Raw genomic sequence first — 14,909 nt, forward strand, 5'->3', positions numbered from 1 at the left:
AGAAAGGAACCATCTTTGACATCTTCTCATTTTTCCCCCTCCCTTTTATCTATTCTATTTTTGTGGCTAGTTCAGTAGGATTTAATATTCTCTTAAGTTTAGTTATTTTCTAGGACACTATAGATATATGTATTCAAATCCTAGTGGCTTCTGACCATTTCTTGGTTTCTGGGGGTTATAAAATTGTCTCTTTAATTCAACAACATTTTTATACATATCTTTAAAAATGCTAATGGCAGGAAGTGACATCTGCATGTATGTAAATACGTGGTTACCCACCTTGCGCCTTTTTCTTTTAGGATGGGTCCTTGCTGCTGACATCTGCTACTTGGAGCCAGCCTTTGTCTGCACTTTGGGGAATGAAGTCAGTATTTGATATGAAGTATGTATCTGCTTTTGGAACCTAGTCTGTGCTTTATTTACCTAGTTTATACCCCCCTTCATTTGATTCTTAGACTGGAAGCCTTTTGGGGAAAGAGGATGCTGTCAGTTATTGTTAACTTCTCTCTTCCTCATCTGAGACTCATGTTTAATAAGACTTTATCTTTCTTAATTCCTAGATATTTTTATGAGGTATATACATTCTCATGCAGCAGACCCCGACCCAGAATCTATGTATTTTCCCATGTTCACATAGGATATTGCAGTCTTTGCTGTATCTCGTCTCCTCTCCTCTCCTCTCCCCCTTCACCTCCCCTCCTTTTCTCTCTCCTCTCTTCTCCTCTCCTCTCCTTTCCTTTTCTTTTTTTTTTCTTTTTTTTATTTTTTGTGAGACAGAGTCTCGCTCTGTCGCCCAGGCTGGAGTGCAGTGGCGTGATCTCAGCTCACTGCAAGCTCTGCCTCCCGGGTTCACACCGTTCTCCTGCCTTAGCCTCCCAAGCAGCTGGGACTAGAGGTGCCCGCCACCACGCCTGGCTAATTTTTTGTATTTTTAGTAGAGACAGCGTTTCACCGTGTTAGCCAGGATGGTCTCGATCTCCTGACCTTGTGATCCGCCGGCCTCGGCCTCCCAAAGTGCTGGGATTACAGGCCTGAGCCACCGCACCTGGCCTTTTCTTTTCTTTCCTTCTTTAGATGGGGTCTCATTCTGTCACTTAGGTTGGAGTGCAGTGGCACAAGCATGACCTACTGCAGCCTCCACCTCCCAGGCTCAAGTGATCCTCTCACCTCAGCCTGCTGAGTAGCTGGGACCACAGGCATGTGCCACCACGACTGGCTAATTTTTTGCATTTTTGGTAGAGATAGGGTTTCGACATGTTGCCCAGGGTGGTCTCGAACTCCTGAGCTCAGACAATCCACCTGCCTCAGCCTCCCAAAGTGCTGGGATTGTGGGAGTTAGCTACCATGCCTGGCCCCTTTGCTGCGTGTTTCAAAGGCACATGTGCCCTGTTTGTCATTTCTCTAAGAAATTCCCATTCATTATTTTGTATCTGCTTGGACAAGCTGATAGAAAGAATTTTCTTTGTAATCTAAGTGTATGATTGTTTCCTCTTTGGGAGTCCAGGATCTTTAGGTGAGTGTGATTGTGCAAGAGGCTGGGGGTCACCCGTGTTTCAGTTGGTTGCAGGAATATGTCCTGAAGATCTGTCACTTCAGTGCTCCGGTTGTTTGTCCATAGGCATTCCTTCACAGAAGATCACTATGTTGAGTTCAGTAAGCACTCCCAGGATCGGGTCATCGGCACAAAAGGAGACATTGCCCACGTAAGTACTTAAGAACCACTATTTTCAAGCTGATTATATCCATTTTGTTCATAATGAAATCTTCTTGATAGAATGTGAGGGCCTAAGTCCTTTGGGCAACTAGAAATCAATGGTAGTCCTTCCAGTTAGAATCTAAAAGTATGATAATATAGTTCTGAGCTGTATGGGAAAAATGTATAAGGGCTAAACGTGGCATTGAGAAAGATGTCATTAGCACCACAGATATTTTTGAATTCTTAGTAAGTTTTAGATTAGAAATGAAGTCACTGCCTTTATGGACCCTCATTGGGGAGACAATAAAGAAGCAAATATACGGTAAATTTAGGTGGGAAGTGTTTCAGAGAAAATGAAAGCAGGGTAAGAGGTAGGAAATGCTTGGTGGTGGTGTGGGGGGACTTCTTTTTAATCTAGGGTAGAAGCATCACTGATGGGGTAATGTTTAAGCACAGCCTTGAAGGAAACGCGAGATTCAGGAAGATACCTGGAGGAACAGCGTAAGGCACAGGAAATGGCAAGGGAAAAGCCCTTGCTTGGGAGGTGGGAGGAGAGCTGAGGTCAGTGAGGGGCCTGTATCTGGTAGCATCTTGTAGGTGGTAGTTAGGGCCTTTAGCTTTTCTTTTGAGTGAGATGAAGACACTGGAGGGTGAGTAGAGGATACATGAGTGGATGTAAAGTTCCTAAAGTGTGACTCTGGTTTTTGTGAGAGAAGCAAGAGCAGCTTTCCAGGTTAGAGGGTGTTGTACCACCTGACACATGAGAGGAGCTGTGGGTTTGGGCCTGGGTAGGCATGGTAGAGGCTATGAGAAATGGAGGACCTTGGCCCTGGGATTTTGGACACATGAAATTTGAGATTCTCTTAGACATTCAAGTAGAGAATGGGGATTGAATACAAAAGTTGGGAGTTGGCCAGACTTAGTGGCTTATGCCTGTAATCCCAGCACTTTGGGAGGCTGAGGTGGGAGGCCAGGAGTTTGAGACCAGCCTGGGCAACATAGAGAGACTCCCCCCATCTCTACAAAAAATAAACAAAATTGGCTGAGCTTGGTGGGCTTGGGACCTATAGTCCCAGCTACTCAGGAAGCTGAGACAGGAGGGTTGCTTGAGCCCACGAGTTGGAGGCTGCTGTGAGCTATGATTATGTCACTGTAGTCCAGCCTGAGTAACCAAGTGAGACCCTGTCTCTGAAAATAAAAACAACAAAAAATTGGGAGTTCAGGAGAGAAGTGTGGGTTGGGAAATATAAATATGGGACTTGTCCACATATTGACAGTATTTATTTATTTATTTATTTTTGAGATGGGGTCTTGTTCTGTCACCCCGGCTGCAGTGCAGTGGCACAATCACAGCTCACCACAGCCTTGACTGCCTGGACTCAAGCAATCCTCTTACCTCAGCCTCCTGAGTAGCTGGGACTACAGGCGAGCACCATCACACCTGGCTAATTTTTTTGTATTTTTGTAGAGACGGCATTTCCCCAACGTTGGCCAGGCTGGTCTTGAACTCCTGGGCTCAAGTGATCCACTTTTCTTGGTGTCCCAAAGTGTTGGCATTACAGGCATAAGTCACTGTCCCCAGCTGATAGTATTTAGAGCCATGAACTTATATGAGATCATCAAGGGGACTGGAGAAGAGTTGTGGATATAGAACCCTGACATGTGTTTAGGAGTTGCCACATGAGGAACTTGGGAAGGAAATCAAATATAGTGGCCAGTAAGGCAGAATGGAACCCCGAGAAAAAGAGGTGCCTGGCTGGGTGCGGTGGCTCACGCCTGTAATCCCAGCACTTTGGGAGGCAGTATTCTGTGGTAATCATTGATCCATGTGGAGAATTTGTGTGTTAATCTTAGAAACTGCTTTGCACATTTTCTCTTTAAATTTGTCAGTGGATGGATTCGTCTGATTTTTCTCTTCCCATCCCTTCTTCTCTAAAGATTTATGATATTCAGACTGGCAACAAGCTGTTGACTCTGTTTAACCCAGATCTTGCCAACAACTACAAGAGGAACTGTGCCACCTTTAATCCTACAGATGATCTTGTCTTAAATGATGGTGTCCTCTGGGATGTCCGCTCTGCACAGGCCATCCACAAGTTTGACAAGTTCAATATGAACATCAGTGGTGTTTTCCATCCGAATGGACTGGAGGTGATCATTAATACTGAGATTGTATCCTTTATACTCATGTCTTACCTTCCATTTGTTGTCTGGTTTGTGGTGCAGAAATAATTTGTTCTATCTTTACACCAATACCTGGTTAAAGTGTCCACACTGGTAATAATATGGTGCCTGTCCTTTAGTTTGAAATGTTAGTGAAATCTCCAAAGCACTGTTGCCAATGTTAGTAATTACTGACAACTTTCACTAGCATGTTTTCTATGTATTTGGTAAGAGTGACCAGTTTCCTACCTCCCAGTTCTCCAAGAATTGAATTAGCTTTTATTTGTCTTCAGAAGGATTTTACTTTTGCTCTGTAAAAATCAGTTGCCACATAAGAGGAAAATGAAGTACTACTTTTGGGAGGAAAAGAGCTCATAAAGCATTCCTGTATATGAGGATACCCTAGGATATTTTCAGAGACATCATTCAATAATATGCATTCTACATGTATTTGTTTTACCTTGATCTCATTGACTTTTAAATTATCAATACCTGGCAGGAGGAAAAAAAGTGATATTTTAGAATTTCCTCCCATGAGATTAGATAAGTTTTGTGTAAAATAGTTTTCCTTGACCATTCCCCTCCTAGTGGGACCTTCGAACTTTTCATCTTTTGCATACTGTTCCTGCTCTGGATCAGTGTCGCGTGGTGTTCAATCACACGGGAACAGTGATGTATGGAGGTAATAAACCTTATCCTTCATTATTCTCTTTCCTTTTGCTCTACCCTTTCACTTAATATGATACTTCTTTTTGGAACCATCTCTCACTTGTGAATTGGAAAGCATGTGAGAGCTGTAACATAAAAGATAAAAAGTTGATAGTACGAATGGTGACAAAAAATATGAAAATAATGTTGGTTTAGGGTGAAAGGCAGCTGACTTTGAAGATAACAAGGAAATCTTGTATGGAAAGAAATTTCATGCAGTATTTTCCAGTGTATCATTATGAACTTAAGAGCTTTTGCATTTGTCCTCTTGTGGTGTTGTAAGCCTTGTAAGTACAGTAACATTTCTTGGAGGTAGATGAGAGGCTGAGGATATTATTTGTCACAATAGGTGGGATATGCAAGGAAGATGCTCTGAGAGGAGCTAACTAGATGCAGAGTAGATTTCTGTACAAGGGAATTTGTATGTAAACCTATATGCAAGTAGATTGTTTTGATTGGCCATTAACATTTTCTGCACTTGTGAAGAGGGGATGTTTGTGATTCCTAATAGTGTTTCCTCCCCTACTCCCCCTCAAGCTATGTTGCAGGCAGATGATGAAGATGACTTAATGGAAGAGAGGATGAAAAGCCCCTTTGGGTCATCCTTCCGAACATTTAATGCAACTGACTACAAACCTATAGGTAAGCAGGAAGGGACAGACATTGATCATTTTGTCATGTTTTGGTGTTCCTTATTTAAGATCCTTCATCTTCTGGAGGCCTGTAATTTTTTATTGAAAAACAGAGGAGTTATGGAAATACTTTTGAGCAATCATCCTGAATTCCTTTAGAGGAAAACCAGGTTTTAGGGTCACAGCAATAGTCCAGTCCCAATCGTCTCACATTCTATTTTCCAGCAACCATTGATGTGAAACGGAACATCTTTGACCTGTGTACAGACACCAAAGACTGCTATCTTGCTGTCATTGAGGTAAAGGGAGCTTGCAGAGGCCCTGCTCTTTTGTTCTGATGTTTAGGATAATTTTCAAGTTGTACTACAGACATTTTGTCTGATATAAGATGTAAAGTCAACACATTCCTGAAGGTAGATTATTGATAACCTATTCATTTGATAGGGCTTGGGAGATGTACAGTACAAAGAGAAATAGTAAGAAAATCCCAATATAAGACAGCTTAGAGGATCCTGTCTCCTTTTTTTCTGGACTCACACTGTCATCCCTTTCTCAGAGGAATCTGGATCTCTCACCAGAGCAAGACTGGTTTGTTCCAAGGGTGATGGTTCCTCACCAAGTCTTTTCATTCTGTTTTTCTTCCCCTTTATGTGTCCTAGGTATAACATTTTCATAGTCAGCTCAAGAATTTCGGGTATCAGAAGCTTTGATAATTACAGGGTCAAGGTCATGGGCACCAGTCAGGGCTGAGGCGTGGATGTGGACCTTCTGAAAAGTAACTGCTCCTTATGGACTGGATATTCTATTTCAGAATCAAGGCAGCATGGATGCCCTGAACATGGACACAGTATGCAGGCTGTATGAAGTGGGCAGGCAGCGTCTGGCAGAGGATGAGGATGAAGAGGAGGACCAGGTCAGTGGTCTTTGAGATTTCTTTGTGCTGAACAGTGCTTAATAGAGGTTATGCTCTGCTTTTTGCTGTAGGAGGTTTTAAAGGTCTACTCAACCTTTGCTACCTGTTGCCATATTCATAAGGCTTGTCATGTACCCTTGATCACTGAAACTCAGAAGAAATTTTATTACAAGATTTTAACCAGTACCTGATGATCCCGTGAATTCCATTTGCAGAGCAATTTAAAGCTTAGCAATCCCTTTTTTTTTTTTTTTTTTAGAATGGGGTTTTGCTCTTGTCGCCCAGGCTGGAAATGTCATGATCTTGGCTCACTGCAGTCTCTGCCTCCTGGGTTCAAGTGATTCTCCTGCCTCAGCCTCCCAAGTAGCTGGGATTACAGGTGCCCACCACCACGCCTGGCTATTTTTTGTGTATTTTTAGTAGAGACGGGGTTTCACCATGTTGGCCAAGCTGGTCTCGAACCTCCCGACCTCAGATGATCTGCCCACGTCGGCCTCTCAAAGTGCTTGGAGTACAGGCGTGAGCCACCGCACTCATCCTAGCAATCTCTGATTTTCATTCAGAGATTTCTTTGTGCCCTGTTCTGGCTTCAGATAAGCATCCCTTTATACTCCCAATGTCAATAAAAAACAGAACAGTCACTTTGCTGAGATGGACTGTAGAAATGGCTTAACCTTTATAAAGTTCTGGTTTATATTTTCTCAGTTTTATGGCATAGTCTGTTATTAGGGTAAGAGTTGAACTTATAGGTAAAGATAAGATTTTGATACTTTTGAGAAATTAAACATATATAAAATGTGGGTAGATAGTATCATGTCCCTCAGTCTTTGCATTTTGCTTTCATAGGGAATTTTAATTTGTGTTTATATTATGCTAGGTGCTTGCCTGTGTGGTGTGTCAGTATGGGTTCTGAAGAGTTTCTCAAACTTCTGAGTTTCAGCAGATTTTTTCCAGCCTACAGGGCTCACACCACATTCTCTTTCCAAGAGTACACTTTCCAGGGCAGATTCTTTTGTCTAATTTTCTGAGAAATATTTATTGCTGAGTGAGTACTGTAAAGTTGAAAATGAATGACTAGGATTTGGCTTTGCTCTTCAGATATTACAGCAGCTAAAAATGTTTTCTTCCCCAGTTCTTGGGTTCATTTCTGTTTTCCCCCCACTATTGTATTCTTTAGTCTTGGTGCTTTGTCTCTCTCTTTTTCTTTTTTTTTTTTGAGATGGAGTTTTGCTCTTGTCACCCAGGCTGGAGTGTAATGGCACGATCTCGGCTCACTGCAGCCTCCACCTCTGGGGTTCAAGTAATTCTCCTGTCTTGGCCTCCTGAGTAGCTGGGATTACAGGCACATGTCACTGCGCCCAGCTAATTTTTGTATTTTTTTTAGTAGAGATGGGGTTTCACAATGTTGGCCAGGCTGGTCTGGAACTCCTGACCTCAGGTGATCCACCTGCCTTGGCCTCCCAAAGTGCTGGGATTACAGGCATGAGCCACCACGCCCAGCCAGCTTTGTCTCCTCTTTAAGGGCACAGAGGTGCTCTGGATGAGAAGCAGTGGCATCACAAGACCGGGGAAAGTACACGTCCCTCAGTTTGCATTGCCACAGCTCTCTTGCCCTCATCCTTCCCCTACTTTTTGATAAAACATGCTCAGTGGTTAGGGCTAATGTAATAGCTTTCTCTTAGCGTCCTTCCAAAACAGCTTGTACTTACATTTAAAATAATTCTTTAAAAGCAAGAATTTTTGAAAATGGTAATATTTGAAAATGGTAATTTTTGTAAGGATGCAAGTCTTAATACTAGGGCAAAGGACCCATGTTTTTCTCTAATGGGACTTAGTACTGACTAAGCAAGAGTGTTTTGTTGAGATTTAGCTAGTTTGAGATTTAGCTATGTGTTTTACTGTTGGGCATTACAGGTTATGAGCATATAATTTGTTCTGTAAATCAAATTCTTTGAATACTGCATCACCTGTACATCAAAGATGACACAGTATACCTGGATCAAATACACCTGGGTAAAAAAGCTAGAACAGAGACTCAACCTAAAATCCCCTGTGTGTGCTCTCTTGGTCTTCACTGTTTTGACTGTCTAAGCATGCATTTTATTAGAGGCCCGAGATGATTCATGATCTGCAGAAATGGGCTTCTGAGCAGAGTGAGGAGACTCTTGTGTGGTGGGCAGCTGGTGGCCACGGTGGGATCAGAGCAGAGCCTTCCTCAGGGCCTGGTAAAAGATAATTAGGCTGTAGAGTTTGAAACAGCTTCACCAAATGCTGCCAAGGATCTGCTAGTGTAGAAAGGCTTTCCTTTACTGCTTTCCAGCTATATGGGCTCTATTAGGGGCCTTGGTTTCATGGGTGAGAGGAGCCAGCAGTGTCTAAAGCTCATGTGAGTTATGAGATACGGGTAGAAGGGAGAGGTTTTCCGATGGATACTTGAGATCTTTGATTTATTTGTGATATGGATTTTAGTGTTTTCTTGAGTGCTGTGCTGTTACAGTTTATACATGTTTCTAGTCTTTCTGGGTAGCAGAGCTTGGTATTAGGTCTTCCAGATTTCATGTGGTTGCCTTAAGTGGGTTAATACTGCCTGTTCTTTTATTCTCACTTCAGTTTGCTACCTTAGACACCTCACTCCTTAATGCCTACTTTTTCCACATTAGCTATCATGAAACAAGACGTAGTTTATTCTTGAGTCCATACAGAGGGTGCAGTTGTCAGGCCATTTGCGCGTACATTACAATGGTATGGGTGGCTGTCGACTGCTTTGTCCTCCATGGGTTTATTCATCACTACCAGGTATCAGTTCTGAATCAGGCTTCTTGGATGTTACATGTTGAAGTATAAATCTGAGGCCAAAACTGGGTTATTTGTCAACATCATTATTCCAGCCCTCCCATATCCTTGCATTTAATAAGGCAGTGGGCGGCAGTCTTCTCTGGGAACCCTCACCAGGGTCCATGTGATGCCTGGTGTCTGTCTTTGAGGGGGAGGTCAACTCAGAGGAAAGTTGAGATTGCCCTAGACACCTTGGGAGTTGGAAGGCTATTCTCTAGGTTGGCCTTATTCTTGCAGACATGGAGTGGTGAGAGGCAAAGGCACTGGAGATTGGTGGCTGGCTGTGGAAGCAAGAGGCCACCATAAGGGAATAATTTAAGAGTTACACTCCTCTTATCCCACCCTCTCCAGGGAGGCTTGGGTCAGGGAAAAGACTGACTAATTCTTCTTCTTTTGTCCTGCTTAACTTCTGAGAAGTTAAGGGAGAAAGAGATTAGGAAGGGCATACGGTAGTGGTCAGGACTTTTGACTTGGATGCAGGAAGGAAAGCAAGAGGCTGCCTCAGCGTGACAGCCAAGAGTGAGAGGGGCAGGCTCGGCAGGCTCAAGAGGGCTCTAAGGAGTGGCTCTGGAGCCCAGCCTGTAGAAGAGCCGGAAGCTCTAGCTCAGAGAAGACTAGGTGGCAGGGTAGGTGTGCAACATGGCTAAGTTATTATTGTGGCTTCCAGATTTCTTAGGATCTAGGCATGTTTCACTCCATACTCATATTACAGCTCTTATTGATGATCTGGTGCATTTCATGTTTGAAGGACCTCTGTTAGAGAACTGCTTATCCCCTCAAGCCCTTGGCATTTTGATTTTTGATTTAGAGATGTTTTGGGTGGGATAATACTGTATCTATTTGAGTAGGTCTCTTTTGTAACCTTAATTCTGTTGATCCATGCTCCTTCTAGAATCTTGTGGTCGAGTTTGGCTGTTTTTACTATCTCCATCAGATTTCTTCCTACTGCCTCTTATGCACAGTGTGCCAGCTTGAATTTTTTTTAAACTCACTTTCCTTTGTAGGAAAACCAGTCTCTAGTTTTACTTTGCTTTGTACGCTTCACCTGATTTTAAAACTAGAGACTTTTCATTTTCCTATGAATCATTTGGTATTCAAAGTTTTGTCCTAGTCTAGATATCTGTTCTCAGGTCTTCTCAGATGTTCCAGATATGACTTATGTGGCTCAGGGATACAGGCACCTGTGACCAACACCTTTGAATTTGCCTTTTCATTACAGCAAAATAAATTCAGAAGCCTGAATGGTCAGCCGTCATCTAATAAAATAGTCCAGCATAAAGAGCTTTATCGAGATATAATTGACATGCCATAAAATATTTGTCCTTTCTCCTTATGCTTAAATAAGTTTGGAGATTAAGAGGAAAGGATGAAAAGTACAGCTGTATCTAGATGAATGAAAACCTACACAATGTATTGGACAGCCATAAATATTTGGTTCCCGAGGCTGCTAGTTTGCCTGCCTTCAGGCATTTGATGAAAGCAGAGATAAGCTAGTCACCTATCAAAGCTCATTATTATCCATTAGAAGTTTGGTATCTGTTTTTTTTTTTTTTTGAGATGGAGTCTCGCCCTGTCACCCAGGCTGGAGTAGAGTGTTGCGATCTTGGCTCACTGCCACCTCCGCCTCCCAGGTTCAGGCAAGTCTCTTGCCTCAGCCTCCAGAGTAGCTGGGATTGTAGGTGCCCGCCACCACACCCGGCTAATTCTGTATTTTTAGTAGAGATGGGGTTTCACCATGTTAGCCAGGCTGATCTCGAACTCCTGACCTCAGGTGATCCGCCCACCTCGGCCTCCCAAAGTGCTGGGATTATAGGCATGAGCCACCGCGCCCAGCCTGGTGCCTGTGTTTTTAGAAATCAGTTCATTCATCTTTGATTTGACTTTTAGAAAAGTTACAAAACCAAAGATAAGTAATTGATCATTGCTCCTAGATTTTGACAAGCCAATACATTTTAGCTAATTTTTTTTTTTTTTTTTTTTTTTTGAGATGGAGTCTTGCTCTGTCGCCCAGGCTGGATCACAGTGGCGTGATCTTGGCTCACTGCAAGCTCTGCCTCCCAGGCTCACGCTATTCTCCCGCCTCAGCCTCCTGAGTAGCTGGGACTACAGGCGCCTGCCACCACGCCCGGCTAATTTTTTGTATTTTTAGTAGAGACGGGGTTTCACCGTGTTAACCAGCATGGTCTCGATCTCCTGACCTGGTGATCCGCCCGCCTCGGCCTCCCAGAGTGCTGGGATTACAGGCGTGAGCCACCGCGCCTGGCTACATTTTAGCTAATTATACTTAACCTTAAATTTATAATAAAAAACTCAACAAAGGAATAATGCTTTCTGTTTTCCACTCCATTTTGGAATCTGGGACACACTGTGTGCTGTGCCTCCTGTGTGTTCTTCACTGCCTAGAAGCGGATGTTAAGAGTCTTTACTGATTACACACACCTGGTCAGAGCTGAATGTGTTGATTCCTGAAAGGCTCATTTTCCTAAATAATTAAAATGTAACTTGAGTTAGATTCTGCCAGTGAGGAAAGAAAAACAAACGTTTATGACCCTAAAGTGAACCTATAGCCTTTAAGGACAGAAAAAGTATTTTTTTAAAAGTAGGCATTTATACATTTAGCAAAATATGACATGTTACATAAAGGTCAGGATCAGATTTGAATGACTGTTTTTTTTTTTCTTTCTTTCTTTTTTTTTTTTGAGACGGAGTCTCACTCTGTCTCGCCCAGGCCTCCACCTCCTAGGTTCAAGCAATTCTCCTGTCTCAGCCTCCCAAGTAGTTGGGACTAAAGGCGTGTGCCACCACACCCGACTAATTTTGTATTTTTAGTAGAGACAAGGTTTCACCATGTTGTCCAGGCTGGTCTCGAACTCCTGACCTCAGGTGATCCACCCGCCTCAGCCTCCCAAAGTGCTGGGATTACAGGTGTGAGCCACTGCGCCCAGCCAAAGTGTAGGTAAAAGGCATCTGAAGCCTATGTAGATGGAGAGCTTATTAGGTTTGGGAGAACTGAACCTCTTGGCATAGAAGGTGAGAAGCCAGTGTGAAGGTGGTGGTGAGGTGGAGATGAGAAAAGTGTCTGTGGTAACAGGGTCTCAGGGTTGGCTGAGATCCAGAGCAGGAGTGGGCAGCATGCTTCCTCCTCAGACCAGGGCTGAAGGCAGGTTTAGATGTAGAGGGGACCAGAGAGCAGTGGAGGGAGCTTATGCCAGTTGACCTATTTTCTGTAAAGGAAAGGGGTGAGTTGTTTATCTGCAGGGTTTGGGGGCTTTGGGTAACCATGAAATTGATGTAGGTGGAATTAAGGAGAGAAGAGTTTTAGAATTCTTTCTGTAGGGAAATTTATTAGTACCTTAATTTAAAATGGCCTGGCCCTGAATTCCTCTAAGCCCTAAAAGAAGTCTTAGAGAATTTAAAAAAAGCAATATCCCTGGATCCAAAACATTTTCTAAATGTTGTCAGAGTTGAGTCAGGATTCTAGCAGAATTTGGTTTTTTTTTTTTGTTTTTTTTTTTTTTGAGATGGAGTCTCGCTCTGTCGCCCAGGTTGGAGTGCAGTGGCGCGATCTCGGCTCACTGCAAGCTCCGCCTCCCGGGTTCATGCCATTCTCCTGCCTCAGCCTCCTGAGTAGCTGGGACTACAGGTGCCCATCACCACACCCAGCTAATTTTTTGTATTTTTAATAGAGACAGGGTTTCACCGTGTTAGCCAGGATGGTCTCGATCTCCTTATCTCGTGATCTGCCCGCCTCGGCCTCCCAAAGTGTTGGGATTACAGGTGTGAGCCACCGCGCCTGGCCTGTTTTTTTTTTTCAAAGAAATGGGATCTCACTCTGTTGCCCAGGCTGGAGTGCAGTGGCACAATCGTAGTTCGATGTAGCCTTGAATTCCTGGGATCAAGTGATCCTTCTGCCTCAGCTTCCTGATTAGCTGGGACTACAGATGTGTGCCGTTGTGCCCAGCTAAGCTTTGCTTTTTCATTAAATAATTATTTTTAGTTTTTACTTTTTGGACCACTCATTATTGGCAGCTTTATTCTTTAGCTCTGAAGGAGAGGGGCTCATGCCACCAGTTACTTGACCAGCAGAGAATGTGCCTAAAATTGCTTCCTAGAATCTCTTTTGGGTTCTGCCACAACATTTTGGATAGGTCTTGTGAGCCTCTGCTTCATGATCCCGGTTTCAGATTTAAAATTTGGAAAGTGAGTTTATGGCTATGTCCATGTGTGACAAAATACATGGTGAGAAATCAGCATTGGGCATTAAATACAAAGTAGAGACAACAAAGTGAGGTGCTCAACTTGAGATTCGGGTGGATCTCTTTCCTACTAATTTCCCCTTGTCTCTCTCATGGTCACATATGATGTGTTTGTGGCCTTCTGGGATGAATATATATACATCTGTTTTTTCTGCTATAAAATTAAGTAAAATTTGGGTTTGTCTGCTGCTGGAAGAGTTTGGAATGGTATCTAGTTCAAAGCTTAGACCCTGCTTGAAAATTTTCCAGGATTGCTCTTGATATGGAAGCTTTTTGTTCAGTTCTTCTAGATCAGCTAAGCCTCGATGTTCTTCAAAATGAAAGAGAATTGTCTTCATGAATTTTCTGGCTAGCCCATGCCTATTTGAGCAGTTTAACCTTTCATGTACCCACTCAACCGTGGACCTTTAGTTGTGCTATCTTAAATTTTAAACGTAAGTGTTCTGTCCACGAAGCCTTAATTAAGAGACACAGGGCCCTGGGTACTTTCTTCTTTACTTATTTTTAACTGTGGCACTTTGTTAGTGGATTAGCTAATTTTGGTCAAGTCTTTGAAAATACGCCTGGAAAAAGAGGCAAAAGTTGTAATCTGGTAAGCACTTGGATGATATCCCCTGAATTTTGACTCCGCTCTCCTTTCCCAGTTATTTGTATGAGCTTATGTGCTTGTAGGGGCTGAGAGCCTGTCTGTGTTTCAGTTTATAATTGTTGACTCCGGACACTCATAGTTCCTTTGAGGCGGGTGAATGCTTAGTAGTTATTTATCCACTCACCTCTGGAGGGGATGTGTGGCCAAGGCTTTGGAACAGTCTCAGGCCTTCTATGTGTGTGTGTTGGCACATACACAAACGCTCCCACAAAATCTGGTACAGACCATACACGCACTTGCACAAGTATTAGGAGTACTAGGTATTTAAAAGGGGCTCAGTTTTTCCAACATAGCTGGCAGAAATTTTGAAGAGTCTACGTTACTGAATTACACAGTTTATCAAAAAGTCACTAATGGTGGTTCCAAAATTACCAGAAGTCCGCAAAGCGGAGCTACCCTGCTGAATGATCCTAGCTTATGTTACACACTGGTTTCTAGTGGCTGGGTAAGCACAAAATGCTTGTTTTTTAAGTGCTTGGCAGGCAATAACACCTTTAAAATGAAAAAAGATGTAACCACTGAGTATAAGTTTTAAAATAATAAAAACAAAAAAAAAATTTTTTGCACTTACGTCAGGCTTATTCCGTCTTGACTTTCATTAGGTTGATGTATTAAATGAATTTTACATTTTATTATTGTAACAATTAGAATCCTTTTCTATTGGCAAGGCTGACAGTTGATGTTTGAGCAGAAAGATAAGTGTCTTGAGTGGCAGCTACGTTTACTTGGGAATGCCTGTTATCCCTGTCAAATCAAAGAGGTATCTTTGTGTCCTCTCCCTTTTGAAGGGAAACATTTGGGATTCTAATGCAAATCCGAAATCTGTGGCAGATGCCAGAATGTACCATTTACGAAGCCCAGGGTCCCTAGAACAAAGTATTTCATTGATGTTCTGGTAATTTTCTTGCCTTTGGCAAGTTCTTGTAAGAATGGAAAGATAGTTTCTCTAGCATACTTTTTTTTCTTTTTGCCTTATAACAGGAAATATGGGTTTCTGTTAGTGTTCTATATTTTAAGTCTTTTGTTGCAATGTTGTTTTGATCAAATGTTTGTGATA

The 14,909-nt window shown here is 42.7% G+C and overlaps 1 protein-coding gene across 11 annotated transcripts in view; it reads left to right on the top strand.

Annotated features, from left to right (window-relative positions):
* Nucleotides 1-14,909, top strand: part of DCAF1 (DDB1 and CUL4 associated factor 1) — a 109,405-nt gene that overhangs the window by 84,951 nt on the left and 9,545 nt on the right. For 10 of the 11 annotated variants that reach the window (XR_008523282.2, XM_054550673.2, XM_063722478.1 and 7 more), the window contains 7 exons: nt 300-382; nt 1,619-1,703; nt 3,635-3,868; nt 4,448-4,541; nt 5,105-5,209; nt 5,425-5,498; nt 6,011-6,112. Coding sequence is in view for 9 of the 11 variants with exons in the window: in XM_054550673.2 (XP_054406648.2) it covers nt 300-382; nt 1,619-1,703; nt 3,635-3,868; nt 4,448-4,541; nt 5,105-5,209; nt 5,425-5,498; nt 6,011-6,112 (777 nt within the window). In the remaining 2 variants the exon portion in view is untranslated. Of the gene's footprint in view, nt 1-299; nt 383-1,618; nt 1,704-3,634; nt 3,869-4,447; nt 4,542-5,104; nt 5,210-5,424; nt 5,499-6,010; nt 6,113-6,371; nt 6,492-14,909 lie in introns of all 11 variants that reach the window. The other variant, XR_008523283.2, reaches the window with a different exon arrangement.

This window comes from Pongo abelii, chromosome 2 (genome assembly GCF_028885655.2).
Source record: "Pongo abelii isolate AG06213 chromosome 2, NHGRI_mPonAbe1-v2.0_pri, whole genome shotgun sequence".
Classification (NCBI taxonomy): Eukaryota; Metazoa; Chordata; class Mammalia; order Primates; family Hominidae; genus Pongo; species Pongo abelii.